The sequence below is a fragment of the Lepidochelys kempii genome, chromosome 1 (genome assembly GCF_965140265.1).
Source record: "Lepidochelys kempii isolate rLepKem1 chromosome 1, rLepKem1.hap2, whole genome shotgun sequence".
Classification (NCBI taxonomy): Eukaryota; Metazoa; Chordata; order Testudines; family Cheloniidae; genus Lepidochelys; species Lepidochelys kempii.
Window position 1 is genome coordinate 346,041,365 of NC_133256.1, and position 25,557 is coordinate 346,066,921.

The 25,557-nt window shown below is 46.7% G+C and overlaps 1 protein-coding gene across 5 annotated transcripts in view; it reads right to left on the bottom strand.

Moving 5' to 3' along the window:
- Nucleotides 1-24,366, bottom strand: part of MEST (mesoderm specific transcript) — a 32,653-nt gene extending 8,287 nt beyond the window's left edge. For 2 of the 5 annotated variants that reach the window (XR_012156865.1, XM_073328908.1), the window contains exons 1-8: nt 24,288-24,366; nt 17,870-18,024; nt 14,787-14,866; nt 13,022-13,251; nt 10,555-10,613; nt 9,678-9,718; nt 7,897-7,967; nt 5,272-5,373 (exon numbers count right to left, since the gene is read on the bottom strand). Coding sequence is in view for 4 of the 5 variants with exons in the window: in XM_073328908.1 (XP_073185009.1) it covers nt 5,272-5,373; nt 7,897-7,967; nt 9,678-9,718; nt 10,555-10,613; nt 13,022-13,251; nt 14,787-14,866; nt 17,870-18,023 (737 nt within the window). In the remaining variant the exon portion in view is untranslated. Of the gene's footprint in view, nt 1-5,271; nt 5,374-7,896; nt 7,968-9,677; nt 9,719-10,554; nt 10,614-11,989; nt 12,127-13,021; nt 13,252-14,751; nt 14,867-17,869; nt 18,025-20,716; nt 20,922-24,287 lie in introns of all 5 variants that reach the window. The other 3 variants (XM_073328910.1, XM_073328909.1, XM_073328911.1) reach the window with 3 other exon arrangements.
- Nucleotides 24,367-25,557: the final 1,191 nt, after the last annotated feature.

The following is a 25,557-nucleotide window of genomic DNA, read 5'->3' on the forward strand; positions in this document are numbered from 1 at the left end:
TGTCGGTGTAGTTGGGCACTTACATAAGCAGGAGCAAGGCTGTAGCACGTACACCATCGTAATTAGGTCGACAGAAGCTGCCTTATATCGACCTAACTCTGTAGCATAGACCTGGCCCGAGTCATGGGACTGGACCTTGGGCCTCAGTTATACCAACAGTAAATGGGGATAATGGTACCAACCTACCCTGCTGAAGTACTTTAGCTCTACATTACAGAAGTACAAACCTGCTTTTAAACATACAAGACTCAACTATTATATCCACATATGCAGCTTGATTACCACTGTGAAGCACAAACTCCCTCCTCACACGCCCCCGGGCTGCAGACCAAGGGCAGTAACTGAGCTCCCAGCTATTGGTTACCACGAGGCTGCTTTAAAAACCCACAAAGTGCTCGATTCCAGCCATCAATGCAAAACTAGGAATCCAACATCTGAAATGAGATCTCTCTACTGTGCTGGCATTCTTGTACTGTCTGAATGGAGGAAACTGAATCGCAGACAGTCAGATCTGAAAACTCTGGGGTTCATATTACAGGCAATACACTGGGTTCTGTGTTGCCTTTTCACCTAGGTAGGAAGTGGTTTCAGTTTACTACAGAAGAGGACATGGTAGTAAGGCACCTTCACAGGGAAAGGGCATGTGAGAGAGGAAATATAATCACAATATTTGGCTCTCTCTATCTTACTGTTACAACTTTAACTCCAAATACTTCTAAGCCCCCCTCCTCTCAGTGACAACCAGCTCCTCAGATCCGTGGCTCTCGATCTGACAGCTACAATGCTGTTTTATGAGGGCCATACCATTTTCTTACAGGAACTAAAGCTTGCATTTAAAAAACAAGGTTTCCAGTTGTTCTGGTTGCAGAGACCCATCCAAGCATGGATATCCACATTAGTTAGGTTTACTGAACATACAGCGCCAGGGAGTGCAAATCCATATCACGATCAGCCAAAATCCACGGAAAGTCCTCAGTAGCCTAACACAGGGTAAGAGACATGAATGGAGTTTCTAGGCTATGGACCTGGCTTACAAAACCCGCTCTGATCCCATCCCTGCCTTGTCTTGGCTGCATTGGTCTTAACTAGCAGAGCTAGTTAATGCAGCCATCTGGGCCAATCCCAATAATCCTCTTTCACCCTCCTTGTTTGATCAGGGCTCAAATCCTACTAAAAGAAGCTAGATTTACTATAAACAGCCAATTGCCGTACAGCCAGTTCCTGTTTATTGAAGGCAATCTATCTGGGTCATAATTAAGAGAGTCAGTCTGGTTCTTCCATCCTCCAGCAATGGAGGCATGCAGTACACCGCAGCAGGGACGGGCAACGCAGACACCATGACAAAGCAACGTTCAGCTGGGAAAGGAAATGCACGATGAACTTTCAATCGTAGTGCTACAGGAGAGATTTCTGCACTGAATTTCTTGTTAAAATGTTGAATCAAGTTGCATGCCAAGGAGACACGACAGGAATACATTGCAATGCGTGTGCAACGTGTGCAGAACTCCAGCTACACACACACAAGCTAGTGCAGGTGCAAATTTGCTACTTGGGTTGTTTTTCCTCTACTCTCTTATCATCCTACTTAATATACCTTCAAAGTGCATTACAGACACTGGCTTATTCCCCATCACAGCCTCTCTACACAGGAGCGAAGTATGTATTAGCCCCATTCTTTAGATCTAGAAAATGAGGCAGTAGTTAAAGAGCAGCAGCAGAGGAAAAAGTCATTGGGTTTCTCCCCCGTTTTGTTTCCTCATTATATATACTGAAGGCCTGAAAGGTATTATTACTAACTTTATTAACAGAAAGGGTATTTTTCTTGGGGGGGGTTTGGGGAAGAGGTTACATTTTTCCTAGAAGACACTAGGCATGACTGGAGAACTAGAAGATTTATGCCAAAGATAAAGTGAAGTGAAGTGATAAGAAGTGAAATCCAATTAACCCACGAGGGAGGTGATTTTTATTCTGATTACAACTTTTGCTTGTTTCCATTTAACAACACTTCCATTTAACACTCTAACACCTGCTGAACAAACAGCTGGAAGAACAGCTCATCCATTGATGATTTAATACTTCCTTCCCTGTTACTGATTAAACTGAGAGCCAAAAGAGCTCCCAGCTCCCACTCCACATCTCTGTGTTGTCCAAGAAAAGCCTCCAACCAAATCAGAGAGGAACCCCCTAATTTATTCTGAAGAAAAATGAAGTCAAGCTACATCATACATAATCAAGAAAAAGAAAAAAAGCACAAGCCCGTTTCCCCCCTTGGGCTAGTTTAAATTGACTTGTCCAAAGCTACAGGAAAAGTCAGGGGCAGAGCTAGATCTCAGGCATTCCTGGCCCCCAGACCACACTTCGGTATTTTCCATCATCCACAGGAATGCTCATGCAGTTTTACCACTCCTATAGAGCAGAGCTGGTCAGACTCTTTCACAGTGTGGACCATGCCTCAGATCTTCTGTGGACCACCTCCTCCCTTCCCCATTCACAAGTGCATGGCCTATCTCCTCTCCAAATCTCAATCCCATTTACAGCTAAAAGAAAAGGAGGACTTGTGGCACCTTAGAGACTAACCAATTTATTTGAGCATAAGCTTTTGTGAGCTACAACTCACTTCATCAGATGCATACTGTGGAAAGTATAGAAGATCTTTTTATACACACAAAGCATGAAAAAATGGGTGTTTACCACTACAAAAGGTTTTCTCTTCCCCCACCCCACTCTCCTGCTGGTAACAGCTTATCTAAAGTGATCACTCTCCTTACAATGTGTATGATAATCAAGGTGGGCCATTTCCAGCACAAATCCAGGGTTTAACAAGAATGTCGGCGGGGGCGGGGGGGAGGAAAAAACAAGGAGAAATAGGTTACCTTGCATAATGACTTAGCCACTCCCAGTCTCTATTCAAGCCTAAGTTAATTGTATCCAATTTGCAAATGAATTCCAATTCAACAGTCTCTCGCTACAGTCTGGTTTTGAAGTTTTTTTGTTGTAATATCGCAACTTTCATGTCTGTAATCATGTGACCAGAGAGATTGAAGTGTTCTCCGACTGGTTTATAAATGTTATAATTCTTGACATCTGATTTGTGTTCATTTATTCTTTTACGTAGAAGACTGTCCAGTTTGACCAATGTACATGGCAGAGGGGCATTGCTGGCACATGATGGCATATATCACATTGGTGGATGTGCAGGTGAACGAGCCTCTGAGAGTGTGGCTGATGTTATTAGGCCCTGTGATGGTGTCCCCTGAATAGATATGTGGGCACAGTTGGCATTTACAGCTGTGCAACATCCGCATGCCAACAGCTACGTTGGCTAGTACAGATAGGCTGGCCTCTCCTCCTGGATTCCAGCTATTTCTACAGGCATTCATGCTCTTCCTTCACTGCCTGGAGGAGGGCTCAAGGAAGACAAAGCCTTTGTGGAGACACTAAATGAATTCTTTGCATCAGTCTTCATTCCAGAGAAAGTGAGGGAGATTCCCACACCTGAGCCATTCTTTTTAGGTGACAAATCTGAGGAACTGTCCCAGATTGAGGTGTCAATAGAGGTGGTTTTGGAACGAATTGATAAACAGTAATAAGTCTCCAGGACAAGAGGAGATTCAACCAAGAGTTCTGAAGGAACTCAAATGTGAAATTGCAGAACTACTAACTGTGGTATATAAATTTTCACTTAAATCAGCCTCTATACTAGATGACTAGAGGGTAACTAGTGTAAGGCCAATTTTTATAAAAGGCTCTAGAGGCCATCCTGGCAATTACAGGCTGGTAAACCTAACATCAGTACCAGGGCAAATTGGTTGAAACTATATTGAAGAACAGAATGATCAGACACAAGGACACGCTATGTTGGGGAAAAGTCAACACAGCTTCTGCAAAGGGAAATCATGCCTCACCGATCTATAGGAATACTTTGAGGATGTCAACAAGCATGGGGACAGGTGGATCCAGCTGACACAGTGTTCCTGGACTTTCAGAAAACCTTTGACAAAGTCTCACATCAAAGGCTCTTAAGCAAAGTAAGCAGTCATGGGATAAGAGGGAAGGTCCTCTCATGGATCAGTAACGGGTTAAAAGATAGAAAACAAAGGGCAGGAATAAATGGTCAGTTTACAAAATGGATAGAAGTAAATAGCAAGGCCCCCCAAGGATCTGTACTGTTCAACATCTTCATAAATGATCTGAAAAAGAGGGTAAACAGTGATGTGGCAAAGTTTCCAGACGATACTAAATTACTCAAGATAGTTAAGTCCAAAGCTGGTTGAGAAGTCTTATAAAGGGATCTCACAAAGCTGGGTGACTGGGCAACAAAATGGCAGATGACATTCACTGTTGATAAATGCGAAGTAATGCGCATTGGAAAACAATAATCCAAACTATACCTACAAAATGATGAGGGTCTAATTTAGCTGTTAGTACTCAAGAAAGATCTTGGATAGTTCTCTAAAAACATTTTCTCAATGTGCAGGGGCAGTCAAATAAAGCTAACAGAATGTTAGGAACAATTAGGGAAGGAATAGATAAGATGACAAAATATAATGCCATTGTATAAATCTATGGCATTCCCACACCTTGAACTGTGTGCGCAGTTCTGGTCGCCTCATCTCCAGAAAGGATATTAGAATTGGAAAAGGTACAAAGAAGGATAAAAAAAATGGTTAGGAGAATGGGACAGCTTCCATAGAAGGAAAGATTCAAATGCCTGGGACTGTTCATCTTAGAAAAGAGATGACGAAGGGGGGATATGAGAGAGGGCTATAAAATCATGACTGGTGTGGAGAAAGTAAGTAAAGAAGTGTTATTTACCCCTTCACATAACACAACCACCACCCAATAAAATTAACAGGCAGCAGGTTTAAAACTAATGTAAGGAAGTACTACTTTACACAATGCAGAGTCAACCTGTGGAATTCCTTGCCAGCGGATGTTGTGAAGGCCACAAGTATAACTGGGTTAAAAAAATTAGATAAGTTCATGGAGAATAGTTATTAGCCAAGATGATCAGTGACAAACCCCATGCCTCATGTGTCCCTAAGCCTCTGACTGCCAGAAGCTGTGACTGGACGACAGGTGATGGATCACTCAATAAATGACGTTTTGTTTATTCCCATGAAGCACCAGGCATTGGCCACCCTTGTGTTCTTATGTGACCAGGCAGCTCTCTGCAGACCACCAGTAAGTGCTCCATGGCTCTCAGTTTGGAAATACAGGGATGAGCTGGTGTGAGACATCAACAGACAAGGAAATTAGAGAGCAACATACCTGCCAACAACAAGATTTCCATCATTTGTCCGGATTGCTGTCCACATGTCCCAGTATTCCGCAGCTGAAGGCTGCGTATACGGACCAAAGACTGCTCCAAGTCTGAAAAAAAATTCAGAGAGGCATGAAGATCTTTACAGCATGTATCCCCTTCTGGAATAAACAGGATATAACACCACTTAATATCAGACACAAAAACTAGTTTCAGGGCAAAAGTGTCAAATGATTACAAGATTTGTTTGTAAAATACACACTCTTGGAGCACCCCAAATTATCCAACTTAAAAGAACAGTGTCAAATTTAGCAGTGATCCCAAAGTGGAGAAGGAAGGTGTTTCATAGCATCTAATATGAACAGAAATGTTTGTTCTAATTTCAATGAATTATTTGTGGGAGAAGACAGTAACTTTGTTGTTGTTGTTCCCCACGCAGTGCTGGAAAACCAAGTACAACAGCATTGTACTAGTGTGAAAACCAGCTGTGGCTCACTAATCTCCACGCAGTGTTGGGGATGAGGTGGCTCCATGAGCTACCCCTGGCCACAGCACCATCCCTACAGCTCCCATTGGCCGGAAACCGCTGCCCCCCTTCCGCCCCAGGGGCCGCAGAGGCTTGCCAGCAACCAGCCGCTTCTGGGAGCGGCATGCACCGCTGACCAGGAGCCGCCTGTGGTAAGCGCCTCCTGGCCAAAGCCTGCACCTCGCACCCCCACCCCAGCCTGGAGCCCCCTCCGGTACCAAACTCTCTCCCAGAGCCCACACTCCTCACCCTCTCCTGCACCCCAACACTCTGCACCAGCCCGGAGCCCCCTCCCACACTCCAAACCCCTCGGCCCCAGCCTGGTGAAAGTGAGTGAGGGTGGGGGAGAGTGAGCGACGGTGGGAGGAGGGAATGGAGTGAGCGGGGTGGGGCCTCGGGGAAGGGGGGTGCAGATCCTAGGTTGATCTGAAATTCAAAAAGCGATCTTGTGCGTAAAAAGGTTGAAGAGCACTGACCTAGGCATTCTGAACCTAGGGTGAAATCCTGGCTCTAATGAAGTCAATAGCAAAACTGCCACTGACTTCAGGAAGGTGAAGGTTTCACCCCTAATGCTTAAACTGCAACTCTGCGTGGCTACAGCTGAGGGAATCCTGGGACTCCCTCTCCACTTTTCCTGTTCCAAGTCCTGACTGATGTGTCTTTAAAGGAGTTATATTTGTTGTTTGCAGGCAGCACCTTTAAGAATCATAGAAATATAGGGCTGGAAGGGACACTGAAAAGTCATCTACTCCAGCCCCATACACTGAGGCAGGACCAAGTAAATCTAGAGCATTCCTAACAGATGCTTGTCCAACCTGTTCTTAAAAACCTCCAATGACAGGGATTCCACAACCTCTCTTAAAATTAGAAAGTATTTCCTAATATCTAACCTAAATCTCCCTGGCTGCACGACTTCTTGTCCTACCTTCAGTGGGCATGGAAAACAATTGATCACTGTCCTCTTTATAACAAAGCTTAACATATTTGACCACTGTTATCAGGCTCCCCCTCCCCGACATCCTTTCTCAAGACTAAACATGCTCAGGTTTTTATATTTTCCTCATAGATCAGGTTTTCTAAACCTTTAATCATTTTTGTTGCTCTCCTCTAGACTCTCCCATTTGTCCACACCTTTCCTAAAGTGTGGCGCCCAGAACTGGAAACAGCTCTTCAGATGAGGCCTCACCAATGCTGAGCAGTGCAGGACAATCACCTCCCATGTCTTACATACGACACTTCTGTTAACGGACCCCAGAATGATATTAGTCTTTTTTGCAACTGCATCATATTATTGGCTCATTCAGTCTGCGATGCGATATAACCCACAGCTATTTTTCAGCAGAACTACCACCTAACTAGTTATTCCCCATTTTGTAGTTGTGCATTTGATTGTTCCTTCCTGCTCTGCACTGGTCTTTACTGATTTTCATCTTGTTGATTTCAAACCAATTCTCCAATTTGTCAAGGTCGTTTTGAATTCTAATACTGTCCTCCAAAGTCCATGCAACACTTCCCAGTTTGGTGTCAGCTACAGATTTTATAAGCATTCTTTCCATTCCATTATCCAATTCATCAATGAAAATACTGAATAGTACTGGACCCCTATGGGACCCCAATAGATATATTTCCCCCCCCCAACCCCCATCTGAACTATTGATAATGACTCTGAATAGTCTTTCAACCAGTTTTGCATCCACTTTATAGTAATTTCATCTAAACCACATTTTTCTAGTTTTCTTAGGACAATGTTGCGGGACCAAGTGTAAGGCACAGGGTCAGAAAGGAAAATAAGTTGTTTAGACATTAACAGTGCTTCCAAGTGAAGTCTGTCTCAACTTCAGAATATCTTCAGCATAATATGGTACATCCACCTACCACCGAAGAACTGGATGAAACGATAGTGAGCTACTGTCCTCTACCAGATGAAACATGCTCAAGTGTGTGTGAACAAGCAGCCATCTAGTAACTACAGACTATAGAGGACGCATGACTTAATACTTTCATACAAGTGAGAGTGTTTCCTGGGTTATACTCCAACCTAATCTATACATTTGTCACAACAGGGTTGTCCTCTACAGTGTGTGTAGTGCTCAGAACACCAACTCACCCTCTTGAGAAGAGGCAGTAGTTCATTAGCCGGGTGATGATGGGGGACAGTAGGCCACCATCCTTGAGAATCTTTGGCAGAAGAAAGGAGAAAAATGCCATTAAATGCCATATAGACAGCAATGATTCCTTGCCTGTTCAGAGGGCCTTTCCTACAGAGCTACCAGGCCCCCATGAACCAGCCGTCTTACAGAACAACCCTTCCCCACAATCACTGAAGTAAATCCATTATTACCACTAGATTTTTCAAAGTTATTAATACACTGAACCAAAGCACCTTCAGCCACTGACCTCTTTAGGCCATCTGAACCTCAGATCAAAGACACTAAGACCAAGACTTGAGACAAAGACTAGGCTAGTAACCGGAAGGCAGTAAGTTTTTTTTTTGAGGAGCTGTCAGGGAAGGATAAGCAGCCTTGCTGGGATGAGCAGCTCACCCATCACTAATGAGAATGGGAAAGGTGATGGGATTCCTATAAGAAGCTCCATCTTTCACATCAGCACCTGGACAGTCGGTGTTTGATAAATCTGAATCCCTTCCCCCTTCCAAGTCCCACCTGCTTATTATTGTACAGAGATGGAGCATTTCCATTCTCTCTTTCCAGCCTCCCACCCCAGAACCTGCTAGTTACTGCAAAGAGTGAAGGTGTCCACTAGTCTACCTCTCCCTCTGCTGTCTGGCTGCTGCAATGGGGAGACATCTGTTTCTCTGACCCCTCCTCCAGTCTCCATTTCTGGGTCCTCCCCCAGTGAGTTCCAGCACCTGCCTCTGCTGCTGCTCACAGCTTTCCAAAAGCACCAGCAGCATGAAATTGACCTGCTTTTGGTCAATTTCCCACAGTGTGGTGCCCAGAGCTGGACACAATGGCTTCCCCAACAACAGCAGTGAAAGTTGGGGTGGCTCTGCTCAGTCTTCACGCTGAGCAGCAGCAGAAATTCAAGAACAGACTGCAACCAGGCTAGTGTGTCTTGGAGATGCCGAGCACATGTTTGGTGTCTAAGACTTTTTTTTTTTTTTTTTAAATGGAAGCTTAGTTTAAACTGCACCAGTGGGGGCCGTCAGTTTTTAGGACTCATCTGAAAGAACTGCTTGTCCAGCAGCATAGCAGCCACTACCACCAGATGAGACCACTGACTCCGGGCAGAGTCAGAGGGAATGACACCCCCAGCGCCTGCACAACCCTCGGTGTTTCCAATAGATATTCCACCCCAATAACCCTGACCTGACCCTGCAAGTTCTGGTAAGATCAAAGCAAAAGGTGGTACAATGAAACAGAATGTTTAACGACTCTTGTTCTCTGAGACTGTGTCTACACTACCATTTAGATCGCCAAAACTTATGTCACTCGGGGGTGTGAACAAAACCTCCCTCCTGAGTGATGTAAGTTTTGCTGACGTAAGTGGCAGTGTGCACAGCGCTATATTGGCAGGAGAGCTTCTCCCGCCATCCTAGCTGCTACTGCTGCTCGTGGAGGTGGTTTTACGACGTTGCCGGGAGAGCTATCTCCCATCAGCATAGAGCAGTTACACAAGTGATCTTACAGCGGTGCAGCTGTGCTGCTCTAAGTTTGCTAGTGTAGACGTGGCCTGAATAACTGCTCCCCCCTTAACTGCAGCTAAACATTTACATGCAGTCATTTAAAGTCAGCCAACAAATTACATTAGCTGGAAAAGGACACATTCTAGGACCAAAAAACGGCACACACTCAAACTCATGCCTAGAAGTTTTATTCTTGATACTTGAGTCCTGATTTCATAAAACTAGAGACCAAAGCAGCTCACCTTCTGAATGAATCTGGGGTAATGAGTTTCTGGGAAAATACCTGAAAGTGTTTCAGAAAACAGCCATTGCAGTTACTTAAGTTTGCTCTGACATTTTCCAGTCTCCCTCTTCTGCCCTCCCTCCGCACCTGCGCAGCCTCAGGGAATGCATTTGCTGACAGCCAGATACCAATATCTTAAATGGGGATTGCTGAGTCTTTTTTTATTTTAAACACCTCTCAATAGAATTTACTTTTGTGCATGGAAGAGAGGCGGCGATGCCACCATTATAGACTATAAATGCCATCAAGGCACCGAACCAGCCACATCAGGACAGGCACCTACTCTCACAAAGAGTGGCCAAAAAACATGTCCTAAAGAAGGGAAGAAATTCTTACTCCTCAGTCGCAGCACCATTCAGAAATGGGCCACAATAGAGACCATCTGCCCTTACAAGCTGCATTAACAGGATCAATCTGCTACTAATAAAACAAAGGAGGGAGACGTATCTGTTGTCCAGTTTAATCAGCCTTCCCATGTTCTATAACCAGCCATTCCCCCCGCCCCATCTTCCCCACTTAAGAGTGAATTTTGGTGTTGTGAAAGGTGCTGCACTGGCAGCACTAAAGCCTTCCACTAACCATAGAAAAGGGAGAGCAGTGAAAGCTTCCCCACACTGCTCCACCAGTGTGCTTCATCCCTGGCCTGGAGGGACCCCTCTGTGGGTCAGAGGGGAGTTCAGTCTCTATTGCCCATTCAGCCCCTGGCACCGTGATGAGACTGCCAACAAAGGGACCAGTTAGTCTCAGTGGTGATGTAGGCACCGATATCAGGGAAGCAGATGGAGAGCCACTAATTTATTTTGCACAGATCATGTTACTCTAAGCAAAACAGTTACCTCCATTGGATAAACAAAGGCTATTGATCAGGACACATCCAGTTTTATTGTGTTCATACCTGGAGAACAAGAGACAAGACTGAATTAAACTGGAGCAATTCTCAGGCAATTCCAAGAAGTGACTGACCAACAGACTGCAGTAATATTGCCATTTATTAAAACGTAATCCAGGATGTGAATTAACCCATGAGATGTGATTTCAAAAGTAGCATAGGAACAGCAGTATCAAAGTACTCCCTACAGCTCTCCTTCACTGTACAACTCATTCACATTGCAATAATCACTGTTAAGAGAGTAAACAAGACCTTCTCTAATGCATGCTTTATGAAACAGTCTCAGCAGCCTTGGGGAACGTCTTCTCTCCCAGGATCTCAAGAGGGATACAGAAAATAGGCACACTGGATTTGCACTACTGGATGTTCTATTTGCTGAATAATTTTCACTTTAGACTAATTAAAAAATCAGCAGTGCTTGCCACCCGCCCTCCCCCACTCATATCATTAACTGGTTAGATTGGGAACTCCACAGCATGCTAAGTTTTTTGTACTAAATAAGTAAAACATAATTTTAAAAAAACCTTCTTAAATGCTAATACAATACACACACATTTATACATCTGACATGTACTCATTAGCTAGAGATTCCACACCACACCATTGTAAGGAGTTCTGTGTGGAAGTTACACCTTGCAGCACTTCCCAGCCACAGGGAGCCTGATCTACTGATTAGAACAAGGGATTGCACATTAAGAAACCTCGGTTCTGACTCCTCCTCTGCCAGTGACTTGCCTTCGGACAAATCCCTCAGCCACTCTTTGGTTCATTTTCCCCATCTGTAAGAGGGGCATTCTATCTGGTCCCTTCCTCATAGGGGGGTGGCAAGGCCAAATCCTTAACATTTGCCACCGACTTTGAGGTGACAAGATAAAAGGCAAAGCCTCATCAGCTGCTGCTAAATTTCTGACGGGAAGAAAAATGTTAACTTAGGCAGAGTCCTTCCATCTGCGACTAGCCATCCCCTGTGGTTTCACACAGACCCTGGTCAATGGTGACAGAAGATGCTCTTGGCTTGTGAAGACTTGCCTTGTTCAATCCTCACATCCTTGACAAGCCTCCAGGTCTCAAAGACAAAGAGTATGTTGTGCATCTAGTTTTGGAGATGGCTAGACAAGACTCTTCCACTGTATCTGCGTACACAGCTTCCACTGAAGTCAATGGAGGCAGCATATCAGCTTCCCTCCATCTATCTACCTAGGCTCTTCTACTACTGCATCCTTCAGCGTGGTATCACACTGGTACCTCCTGCTGTCACCCTGAATCTCAGATGTGGGATGGGGAAAGAGGGGGCTCTCCACCATTTACTTTTACTTAGCTTCAGGGAATTAAACCCTAGGAGGATGACGAAGAGCGTTCAGAGCTTTAGTGCTTCCAGTGACCTGTGGAGCAGTTCCTGCGCAACTGTGTCTCCATAGTCATGAGACAGGAGGTTGATCCTCTGATTTCGGAGACCCAGGTGCCCCAGCAGCCCCTCGACGATGTTGGCCTGCTCAAAAATGGAATAGTGATGGGGCCTCTGTTTAAAAAGCAAAGCAAGAGAGCAGCTCCAGTGAGAGCAACATCATACACTTCTATCTTGTTAGTTACAGAGAGCTGGAATATCACTGTGCAGGTTCTTCTGAACAGTCCACCTGGCAGTTCCAGTCTGACTAAGTTCAGTGCCTGGACACAACTAAGCACCAGTGTTCGTGGACAACTGCAGAAGCGTGAGACAAGCCCAGGACTGACAGCCAACAACTCAGATTCTTGTCCAGGCTCCTGCTGATTTACTGAGATACCTTGGGCAAATCATTTTGCCACCATGTGCCTCAGTTTCCCCATGTATAAAATGGAGATAATGAAACTCAACTCACAGAAGGTCTGTGATGATTACCTAGCGTGTGTAAAGCTCTTTGAAGATGAAGAGCTAAGTACTATCAAACTCACTCCGTGATTTGTTTGCAAGGTTACAATTACACAAGCGTAACCACAAGCTAGTAACCCTTCACCAGCATTTTACTTGTGTCAGAGCTGCCTAATGTGACAAGTGAAGCAAACCTGTTCTACAGAGGTGAGCCAACACTCCAGTGGAGTGTGGTCACTTTAGAGACCATTGCATCACGTCCCATTTCTGATGTTTGATTTTGACACCAATCATATTCTACAATTGTATCTTTATTTCTGTTGCTGAAAAATATTAGACACACAAGGTGGGTGAGGTAATAGCTTTTACTGAACCAACTTCTGCTGGTGAGAGAGACAAGATTTCAAGCTCTGTGTAAGCTTGAAAACTTGTCTCTCTCATGAAAAGAAGTCGGCCCAATAAAAGCTATTACCTCACCCACCTTGTGTCTCTAATATCCTGGGAGTGACACAGCTACAACAACACTGCATCCTGGAAAAAATGTAAGTGGATAAAGACAGAAAGCAACCTGAGAAATGAACTGATTTCATCAAAATCCATAGTAAATAAAATCCATCTTCTCAGGCATGGCCTTGTGTGATGCCATTGGTCTGGATGTACTTTCATCATTAAATTCCTTTTCCAAAAGAAACTACATAATCGTCTGTCAGGATCACTTACAGGCTTGTCACTAAAACCAAATCCTACAAAATCCAGAGCGATCACCCTGTGAAATCGCTGGGTCAGCCCTTCCCAAATCTGTAAGAGAAAGACAGGAAATCATAAGAGCAGCTACACTCATATCTCTGAGGCCTACGCACCAAGATGGACAGTTCTACACCGTAATTTCTTAAAGCTCCTCCCAGACACCCATGCTGCAAACACAAATTGAACTGCAGTGGATTTGAGTTATCATAATAACCAGTATATTCATGACAGCAAAAGCCAACAGATCTTCTAAAAAGTTATTTCCCCCAAGCCCCGCGGTGGGGTTTCTCCCTGCAAAGGCCATATTGGCTAGATTCTGAGGTTCCCCTCCGGTTTGCATCTCCCTCCAACGTAAGACCCAGTTCTATAGCTATATCCTCTGGCCAGATGTACTATATGGGAATTTCCTTCAGAACCTGTCAAACTGACACCACAATCATTCAACAGGGAAGTCCACCTGCTCATCCATTACAAGGGTAGTGCCCTTGTTCCCCAAAAAATGTGAATATACCAAAGGACTCAGATTTTGAGACGACAGCTGCGCCTCCCCACAAGAGGCCTGTATGGAGTTATTTTTAAAAGAAAATACCAATATTCATATAGGCCAGTTGGGAGAAGCTGCCTCCATCACCTTGGAATCCGTGAGTAGCTAGAGATGATTTTTGCTCCCTTTGGATCTTACAAAATCCAGCATCTGGTCCCAGGAATGCCACACTGATTACCACCAAACATTTACACAGCACAGGAAATGGACATCGTTCTTCACACATACAAAAGAACCCTGTTTATCCGACCTTCCATTATCCAGCTCTCCATATTAACCAAACAACCAGCACACACAGGTCCAGAAGCAGGTGATCTCTCCTGTAGCCACTAGATGGCACTACAGCCTCGCACTTTCCCATTCTCTGAATTATATGAATTTTTGATTATCGGATCTGGCCCCAGTCCCAATTAGATCAGATAACAGGGTTCTGCTGTATAAAGACAAGTTTCCTGCCCCCAGGAACACACAAGCAAAATAAATCATAGGACAAAATCTTAGGAGCCGAAGTGCCAAGGGAGTAGAAGGAATGCTTGAAAGTGAGTCTTAAGGAGAGAACTGAAGTGGGGCAGGACACTTGGCAGATGAGAAAAGAGCGCTCCAGGCATGGGAAGCAGCATTAGAACAGGCATGAAAAGGGGTGTGAGATGAAGGAGGAAGTGGTGAGAGAGAACTGGGAAGAATTTAGGGAGAGGAAAGGACATCAGAGACATAGGTAGGTGGAAACAAGGTTACATAGGGTCTTGTAGGTGATGACTTTGCCACACTTTGAAAGCTATGACAAATTGTGCCAAGTTTCACCCCAGGGCAAAGTCTTAGCTATGAGGAAAAAAAAAGAGTGAAGTGGGCTGGGAGAGCCAAAACAAGAACTCTGCCATAAACTAGGGAAGCCCTGTCACTCATCGATCTCTCCTCCATGATTCACTAGTCAGACAGGCCCATTTATTCCTCCCTGAGGGATCCCCCTCTGGTTTCCAGGGGAAGTGAGAATCACCGATTTTACTCACACAGTCCACACTTTGTGCTTACATGGTCCCCTCACCTTGTACCAATCATAGCTGGAGGTTGGGAAGCCGTGTAACAGAACCACAATATCTGAACTGCCGAGTGCACCTGATGAATCTGAGGAGAGAACAGGACATCAGCAAGACGCGCTACACTCCAAGGATGCTTTAACTTTAAAGCAGCTGTACAGGAGACCGTATCAGGGACCCAACAGTATAGAATCATAGAATATCAGGGTTGGAAGGGACCTCAGGAGGTCATCTAGTCCAACCCCCTGCTCAATGCAGGACCAAACCCCAATTTTTGCCCCAGATCCCTAAATGGCCCCCTCGAGGATTGAACTCACAACCCGGGGTTTAGCAGGCCAATGCTCAAACCACTGAGCTATCCCTCCCCCCCTAAAATTCCAAGGGAGCACCAGTAACATCAACCAAGTTGTGTTCCAGGCTCCCAATAAGAGTTTTGTTGATTTTTTAACACTAAAAAATCAGATCTCTCCAGCCACAAAGGCTCCCTCACAGTAAACATTCTTAGAACCTAACACACAGACAAAACCCCCGAGACTTTGCCATTCAGAGACTTCTCAGCTTGCACAAAAACCTGTTACTAGGGCTATTGTTCCTTAAGAGCTGGACAGAGGCACCTCGAAGAGGAGAGAGTTTATACTGTTGATGTAATGGCACCAGGTGGAGGCTCACCACATTAGGCTATCAATCAGTCTATGTACACAAACAACTTGGGAGCAATGAGTGAGCTTACATTTGCATAACACCTTTCATTTTGAATGATCCCAAAGCACTATGCAAATTTTAAACTGATAGGGAAACCAGGAATCAGACACTCAAATGCAGCCATCCCTTGGGTAAAACATGACAGCTGTTTCACAGCACATAGCAGCAGGTTAAGGACAGGAAGTGGAGAAAAATACTGCTCCCAACTGAAACTGCGACATGGGGAAGACTTGGGAAGTAAGTATATTGTGAGCATCTGTACTTAAAACTGGAATTTGGCCACAATTTGGAGCAAACACCATTGCTCTCAAGAAGAGATTTGTGGGATCTTCAATGACAAGCAGCTAGGACATCATTTTTACATCTCATCCAAAACAACAGCACCTCCAACTACACGGTGCTGCTTAACACCAAGTGCCCACAAACGCAAGTGTGCCATTTGAATAAACCTACCACTTCCAGTTCCTGCGGGACCTAACTGTTCCTGAGAGGAGTCTAATGCAAGCTACTCCTGGGGGAATTTTGCACCACGGCACGTGCACAGAATTCACATCCCATGCAGATTTCTTTACTTCTCCACAGAAAAATTACTTTCTGATGGGGAAGCAAAGGGAAGCCGCAAGAGCGGTCACATGCTCCTCCCCAGCAGTGCAGGCACATTGTTTCAGGTGCCCGGAGCAGCCAGTGGAGAGGTAAATCACCACAGGGGGAAGGTATGGGGGGCTGGGGGCACCCAGGATGGTCCTGGGTCAGACACACCCCCTAGGGCCAGGTCAAACCCACCCCGTCCACCCAACCCTCATGCATCCGAACCCCTCCATACCCAGACCCCTGCCGCTGAGCCTCACTCCCAGAACACCCCCACCAAGCTCCCCGCACCCAACCCCGCTGAGCCTCACCCCCTGCATCCAGATCCCCCCTGCACACAGGCTGGGACACGGACCTCTGGGGCAGGTCTGGCTCTTGTGCTGTCTCAGGGTCGGGTGCAGCTTCACCATGTCCTGGGGTGGGGTGGGGAACAGCAGGGTGATCTCCCACCTCTATGCAGCCAGTGGCCTGTGCTCCCCACTGCCATGCTGGAGCCTCCACATTTATTTATTGGCAAATAAAATTTGCAGACTTTTAAAATGTTTTGCACAGAATTTTTAGTTTGTTGGCGCAGAATTCCCTCAGGAGTAGTAAGTACGGTCCCAGTTTAGCTTATTAAACACAAGGGGATAAAAACACAAGTTTGTACAGCTACAGACACAAGTTGCATATTTTGAACCAGGTTTTTCTCCAACAGAGCTTAATCATGGCTCCAAAAATTCTCTCTGAGCACAAAAAGTGCAGGCAAAATGCCATCACTGACTAAATACCCCAGCAACCGGGGTTCACAACTTTTTTCTTACTATTATCCTGCACTCAGCTACCCATAACCAGGCTATCAGAGGCACCCAGAACCTTAGCATCTGCTCCCACAGTGCCTAGAGGGGGGTACTCCCACAGTGCCTAGAGGGGGGTACTTCACAATGTGGCCCAACCTGCTTGTGGCCTTTACGTACTACCACAATACAAATGTTTCATAGTAATGATACTGACCCTGGTCCTAGACCCATGGTCCATTCCCCCAGAAGTGAATTAACTGACCTACATTTGCCACTTAATTTAAGGAGGCCAGACGGCTCCATTTCAGTGTAGTGTGGAGAGAAAACACTTCAAGAGCTAAGGAGCAAGGACTCCCCGTATCTTCTACTCAATCATTACCATAGTTTCAACACAGTTTTAGCTCCCCTCTCACAATGGACTGGAATCTGCATGCCCCTTCAGGCCACATCCCAGTACAAATGCTCCCATCTCACCCGTTTCTGTCCAGTCTGTCTCTAGTCAGTCTGTCTCTCTCCACACCCCAGTTTTATTTCTCTATGTGTTTGTTTTAAAACTTTTTGCTCTTCTCTCTCTCTCTCTTCTTTGTTTTGGGCTCCTTATCTCCCCTCAGTGTCTATGTTTTCCTTGATTCTCCAGTGCTTTTCTAGCATGCCTTTGTCTTTACTTTCCCTTAAGTTCTTCCGTGTCTCCCTCCCTCACCATTCTTCCCCATGCGAGTCTTGCAGGGGATCTCCACTCTGTGCCAGGCAACCAGCTTCTGTATGTTCCTCCCCATCCTTCTCTCCCAGTGCTTTCAAAGCTTCTCTCTAGTATTGCCTGGTGGCACAGACCAGCAGCACTGGAGAGAGAAGCAGTCCGTAGCACCACCCTGGTGGAGGACAGCGAAGGTCCAGCAGCTCTCAGTCACAGTGCAAAGGTCTGTCTGCTAGTCTGGCACCCCCAGCCTGAGGAACACAGGATCTCCTCAGTGCTGCAGAAAGCTCCCTGAAGCTATGGATACACCACTCCCGTCAGGCCTCACCTCTGTAAAAGATGTTCTGGGTCTTGTATGTGAAGTACCTTCCTGACGCCCTCCATGAGTGAAGGGCTGGGGACAGCTTAGGCGGAGGGATGTGCAGGTAGACAGCAAGGAGGGGTACGCTCAGCAGCCCCACCTGAATCCACCACTCTTTCATCCTGCAGGAGAAAACAAACACAGAATGAGCAAACACAGCACAATCTGCCCATCTGAACAACTGCACAGTTGCATCAAGCCTCCTGTGTCTGCCTCATTGTGACACACACCACTGGTTTAGTATGAAAGCTCTGATTACCCAACATTCACCGGGAAATTCACCTTCAAACCACATCTTTCCACCAGTGTCTGTTTTTCACCTTCTCAAGATACCAAGATATATTAGTCTTGAAAGCTTTCTTTCTGCAGCTGTTAAAATTGAAAGCCTTCCACAAAACTACTAGTAAGGGAATCACAACTCAGACCAAAATTAAGCAGTTTTGTAGCAACCACAAGACCAGATTGACTGCTCCCAGGGTTATACAGTCCTTTTCCGATCAGTAGTGCAGTCCTGTACTTCATCGGATTTTCAGCCCAGGTTGGCAACAATCAAAGGTTTGCCTATTTGGTATTCTTCTAGGCATTAACATGATTTTCATCTCTGTGCCTTCAGCCTGTGTGAAATGAGTTTGGTGTGTCAGTCAAGTTCCTAATGCTCAAGTGTCTACATAACATCACCACCTTACAACTTCCGCCAACCAGAGAAGTGCCAATCTTAGCCTAGAGACCAAGGACTCAATGGGCCATGGAGATTAAACTGTCCCCTAACCCCTGGTGCCTCCAAGTTTGCACCACAACTGTATTTATTCTGGGATTAGAGAGAGGACTTCAAATTCCAGGACTCTCAAGCCATCAACTTCCACAAGCATTAAATTCACACATGGATTGTGAATCATTCAATTTTTTCAGTTACTCAAATCTCTGCATTTTTGATTGTTCTCAAGTCAATGGGAATTTTACCTCAATCAGAGCAGGATTGCGCTCTTTGTACTATTATCTATATTGTGTGACCGTTCTGTATAATTGTAGAAATTCTGTAAATATCACTTGAAATTATTTATCTACTTTGGGATCTTAACAAATAGAAAGTGACATTAATGCATTTCATCACTATGTCAACCTCCAGCCACCACGATCAGCTCCCTCACTGGCATGAAAATTTAATTCACACATACACAGCACTTAGTGACATTATTAAGAGGATTTTCTTTCTTACGAAGGTGCTGGGCTCCACCTCCAGTTTTGGATTTCACACAGACACCACACTGAAACACAGAAAAGAAATGCACCAAGATCACACTGTTGTTCTGACTAGCAAAACCCTGGGCTATTCCAGTTTTGCCGAGTACTAGTCCACCCATACTGTCAATGCACCTGAGCCCTGACATGCACCAGCCACTGCTTTTCCAGTCCTGAATCCACACTCACGCATCTCAATCTAATCTGCAGCACTTGATGTTATTCCAAATCCTGACCCCCACAGGGCTTTGTCAACACATCTAAATGCAGAGTGATTTGCAGCATCTCCGGCTAGTCCAGTCCAGCTTCACACACAGCTCTACCAGTGCACTTCCAGACTGACCGGGCAGCAGCCCACACTATTCATACCTGGGATTTCCCATACGCAGTTCTTCCAAAGCATCTCAGTGTTGATCTGCAATATCCCATGCTACAGGGTCGGTCTTAGGGAAAACAGCACCCTGGACAAACTTGTATTTTGGCGCCCCTAGCCCCAGCTGCCTTCCCAGGCTCCCCACCTGACCCCCATCGCCCCAGCCACTGCTGCCTCTCCCCCGCCAACCCATTGCCCCAAACTCCCATCCATGAACTCGCACTCCAGCCCCACTCTGCTTCTTGCCTCTGAACCACAGCACCCCCCTGTCATAAATATAAAGGAAAGGGTAAACACCTTTAAAATCCCTCCTGGCCAGAGGAAAAACCCTTTCACCTGTAAAGGGTTAAGAAGCTAGGATAACCTCACTGGCACCTGACCAAAATGACAAATGAGGAGACAAGATACTTTCAAAAGCTGGGGGGATGGAGAAACAAAGCCTTTCTCTCTGTCTGTGTGATGCTTTTGCCGGGGACAGAACAGGAATGGAGTCTTAGAACTTAGTAAGTAATCTAGCTAGATATGTGTTAGATTCTGTTTTCTTTAAATGGCTGAGAAAATAAGCTGTGCTGAATGGAATGGATATTCCTGTTTTTGTGTTTTTTTGTAACTTAAGGTTTTGCCTAGAGGGGTTCTCTATGTTTTGAATCTAATTACCCTGTAAGGTATTTACCATCCTGATTTTACAGAGGTGATTCTTTTACTTTTTCTTCTATTAAAATTCTCCTTTTAAGAATCTGATTGCTTTTTCATTGTTCTTAAGATCCAAGGGTTTGGGTCTGTGTTCACCTATGCAAATTGGTGAGGATTTTTATCAATCCTTCCCCAGGAAAGGGGGTGTAGGGTTTGGGAGGATTTTTGGGGGAAAGACATTTCCAAATGGGCTCTTTCCCGGTTATATATCTCTTAGACGTTTGGTCGTGGCAGCGATAAAGTGCAAGGGCAAAAGGTAAAATAGTTTGTACCTTGGGGAAGTTTTAACCTAAGCTGGTAAAGATAAGCTTAGGAGGTTTTTCATGCAGGTCCCCACATCTGTACCCTAGAGTTCAGAGTGGGGAAGGAACCTTGACACGCCCTGACCACATCACCCACCCGCAGGGCCGGTCTTGCCCTGCAGTGTGTCACAGCTGGATGCTATGGTGACAGGAAACCCCAAAGCAGTCACTTTGTCGCCCCCAGCCAGTGCTACAGGGAACCCTCACCTGGTTGTTGGGCAGGACAGCCAAGATAACGTAGCAGCGGTCTGCCGCACTCTGACAGGGTGTGCAGGCACTGGGGCACAGTCATACCCCTCCCACTCAGCACAGCATCCAGCTTCTCTGACAGGGCCCCAGCGGGTTGGCAGCCCAAGGCGAGGCAGTGACAGGAGGGCACCAGAGGGCTGTGGTGGCAAGGACGCACGGTGACCTGAGAGACCCAGAAAGAGGGGAGGGAACCAGAGGTGTATAGATAGAATCACACTGGTGTGGGGATAATGGGGGGAAAGGGAGGGTGGTGACAGGGGGGCTCCAGAAGGGCAGATCTCCCCCCACCTCAATACTGAGCATCCCCAATATTCAAGTGCCCCTCCCCAGTCCCAGGTAAGGGGGTTATTAGGGGAGGTGGAGGCTAAAATGCTCCAGCGCACTGAAGGTAGCTAAGACGGGTGGTGATGGTGGAAGGTTCGCCCCCGAAATATCCCCAACCTTAGGGTGGGGAGAGCCGACTTGCAGAGTGCGGAGGCAGGACTAGGAACCTGGTTGAGAGTGACACCATGTCGGGCGGTGAGCAGGGGGCCTCTGCTCAGGAGTAGGGAAGCGGGCATTCCTGTCACACCGGGTTGCACCCTGCAGGCAGTGAGAGGAAGCCTGAGCCCCTTGCTTCTGCACCAGGAGGCTGGCTACAGTGCCCTGGGCGATGGCCCAAATTGCCCAGCCCTGCATGCTGTTTCATTTGTATTACTGCATAGGGTGACCAGATGTCCCGATTTTATAGGGACAGTCCCGATATTTGGAGCTTTGTCTTATATAGGTGTCTATTACCCCACACCCCGTCCTGATTTTTCACACTTGCTGTCTGGTCACACTATTACTGCACACCCTTGCAATTGCCATTGTGAAATAAAGCAAGCAAACAACTGCAAGCAGAGGGCTTGCAACAGAGAATCAGTTTTAACCAACCTTTCCCTGCAGGCTTTTCAGGACTATGGAGGTTTTGTTGAAGCTTCCTTTGTACCATCCATGTGCACTTAGTGTAAAGCAAAAAGTGCCATTCTCTTTCCCTTAAGGCTGCCCAAAGTGCAGCACATAAATAAGCAATGGTCACATAAACACCACCCTATACCGGAAACCTACTGACCGCTATGCTTACCTACATGCCTCCAGCTTTCATCCAGATCACACCACACGATTCACTGTCTACAGCCAAGCTCCACGATACAAGCACATTTGCTCCAACCCCTCAGACAGAGACAAACACCTACAAGATCTCCATCAAGCATTCTTACAACTACAGTACTCACCTGCTGAAGTGAAGAAACAGATTGACAGAGCTAGAAGAGTCCCCAGAAGTCACCTACTACAGGACAGGCCCAACAAAGAAAATAACAGAACACCACTAGCCATCACCTTCAGCCCCCAACTCAAACCTCTCCAACGCATCATCAAGGATCTACAACCTATCCTGAAGGATGACCCAACACTCTCACAGATCTTGGGAGACACGCCAGTCCTTGCTTACACACAGCCCCCCCCTCCCCCCAACCTGAAGCAAATACTCTCCAGCACTAACCCAGGAACCTATCCTTGCAACAAAGCCCGTTGCCAACTGTGTCCACAGATCTATTCAGGGGACACCATCATAGGGCCTAATCACATCAGCCACACTATCAGAGGCTCATTCACCTGCACATCTACCAATGTGATCTATGCCATCAAGTGCCAGCAATGCCCCTCTGCCATGTACATTGGCCAAACCGGACAGTCTCTACATAAAAGAATAAATGGACACAAATCAGACATGAAGAATGGTAGCATTCAAAAACCAGTCGGAGAACACTTCAATCTCTTTGGTCACTCGATTACAGACCTAAAAGTGGCAATATTATAACAAAAAAACTTCAAAAACAGACTCCAACAAGAGACTGCTGAATTGGAATTAATTTGCAAACTGGATATAATTAACTTAGGCTTGAATAAAGACTGGGAGTGGCTGTGTCATTACACAAAGTAAAACTATTTCCGCATGTTTATTCTCCCCCTTCCCCCCCCCCACCCACCCTGTTCCTCATACATTCATATGGGCTGGAAATGGCCCACCTTGATTATCACTACAAAAGGTCCCCCACCCCCGCTCTCCTGCTGGTAATAGCTCACCTTATCTGATCACTCTTGTTACAGTCTGTGTGGTAACACCCATTGTTTCATGTTCTCTGTGTATATAAAATCTCCCCACTCTATTTTCCACTACATGCATCCGATGAAGTGAGCTGTAGCTCACAAAAGCTTATGCTCAAATAAATGTGTTAGTCTCTAAGGTGCCACAAGTACTCCTTTTCTTTTTAAAGGGAAATGTAATTGTGATCTTTTTATTTAAGCCATCAACAGAATCCTAGAACTGATCAGTACTGTTATGTTGTTGGTCTGCTGGGGGGGAAGGGGGGGAAATCCGCCTCGTGTAAGGCTATATCACAAAACCAAACAATAAATTGCTTACATCAATTTAAAAATCCAATGAATTATTTTAAAGCGAACAGTACAATGTCAAATTATTTAAGCTGCCAAAGGCTATAGTCACAATATTTAAGCTTGGTTCTCCCCACACATTCTTGTATACTGTCAGACAAAGCACCCTCTCAGCCTCCAGAGCGAGTCTTAGCCTTTCATTATTACATTATTCAATGTTACATGCATTCAGCAGAATCTACAGAAGCGTCTTAAAAATGCAAACAAAAGCATAAATAATTAACTTTACGCAGACCCCAAACCAGACCCACACCGAGTTAGAGAGGCCCCTAGAGAGAGCCCCATGCTGCGGGAGTCTCTCAGAGAACGCTAGTGTAACGATGCAATTATAGAATTAACGATCGATAGGTCACCAGTCCCAAGCCCATCCTGCACAGAGCTGCGTGATATGCCCCCGCAGACAACTCTTTACAAGACCAAGTGCTTAGTATTTAGCAAGAGAGAAAAACAAAATGCTGTCAGAACAGTTTGGGACAGGGCAAAGCCTCACCTCCCACTCCAGGGGCTACAGCCCTCCTCCACCCCACCATCACCTCTGGGGGCAGGAGCACATCCCCCCATGTACCCCCTTCAGGGGGCACAGTCCCTCCAGGGGCCACAACCTCCCCCCAACTCCACCCTCACCTCAGGGAGGGGCAGAGCCCCCCATGCACCCTCTCCATGGGGCACAGCCACCCCCTGACCCCACCCTCACTTATGGGGTCAGGGGCACAGCCCCCCCATGTAACCCCTTCAGAGGAAACAGCTCCCCCACATCACCTCTAGGGGGGCAGAGCACTTCCACCAGCCCCCCCCCAAGATATTAAGCCCCTCCCCCATACTCCTCCCCCTCTGGGAGGCAGAGCGTCCCCCCACCTTCCACGCCCCCTTTCCAGGGGCACAGACCCCTCCCCCCCATTCGCCCCTCCCCAGGACACAGCCCCCCCCAGGGGCAGCCCAGGTTCCTGGGGCTGCGGGGGGGGGGAGCAAGGCCCCGCCCCCCGGGACAGAGGAGCCGCGCCTCGTCCCCGCTGAGGGGCTCCTGGGCGCGCGCGCTTCGCACCCCCGTTACCTGGGCTCAGGGCGGAAGGCGGGTTCCCTGCTGCTGGCGGGGCGGCCCCCCCACCCCCGCGGGCGTCGGAGTGCGCATGCGCGGCCCACCCGGCAGCCCATCCCTCCCATAGAGCCTCCCCAGCGTGGCTAGAAAGTCCCGCAACGAAGGTCGGGCGCCATCGACACCTGCTGGGGCGCGGTGGTACTGCCGCAGGCTTCTGCGGCTCTGATTACAAGGGGGGTGCCTCCTGGATGCCGGTAGCAGCATTTTGCACTGGAAAATGCATGCCATCGCTGCGGGTACAGCTCCTTGCCTTATTGGGATCCAGGAAATGGGCGGGCAAGATACAGCTCCTTGTGCTAGTCATGCAGGCCTTTTCCTGCATCCCTCTGCTGCTGCAGTTCTTTGCACTAGGCCTGTAGGAATTTGCATGCACACCTCTCCTGCTGCAGGTCTTTGCACTAGGCATGCAGGTCTTTGCATGCATCCGTTAGCAGCTGCAGTTTTTTGCTCGAGGTGTGCAGACATCCCTCCAAGTTGCGGGTCTTTGTACTAGGTGTGCGGGTTTTAACATGCAGCTGCTGCAACTCTTTGCCTCGGGCAAACCAGTCTGCGCAGGAACTATCTGCTACTGCAGTTTGTGCACCAGGAATGGAGTTAATTTCCATTGTACAGGTACCACGAAGAAACTTCAGCACTGACCTAAGAGGTCAATCAAGCTGTTGCCGGCACCCAGTGCCCAGAGGCTGAACAACAGCTTGAGTTGGTTCGTTACCCGGTGTGCTGGACCCAATAATCACAACGGGGTGGAGAAGCAGAAAAGTTTATTTGCAGCTGCACAAAGGTACAGGGAGAATAAAATCTCAAATCCTGCACACAGACCAGGAAGTTACACAGGCTTTTATACATCCTTTTTCCTAGCATACTTATCCAATAGCAAGCTGCCCCAAGTATCCATATAGCCAGCCAATCCAGTTCCCAGCTAGTTCCCTGATTCTCTGTATCATTTGTTAAACTATACATAAAGCTGCTTTATTCAGCATTGTTCTTCCATATCTGCCCTGTTTGGCCTTGCTTAGTTTCAGGCAGTCTGACTCCGCAGCATATTGTTGCAGATCCTCAGCATAACTGCTGTGTGTGCCTCCAGGCGGGGGGGCCAAGGACACTTGGGACTAGTACGCAGAGCTGCTGCGAGTGCCTCCAGGCGGGAGGGGGGACCAAGGACACCTGGGCCTAGTGCGAGGGGGCTTCATCGACACTAGTGGTCTTCCATCCCCTCGAGTTACCT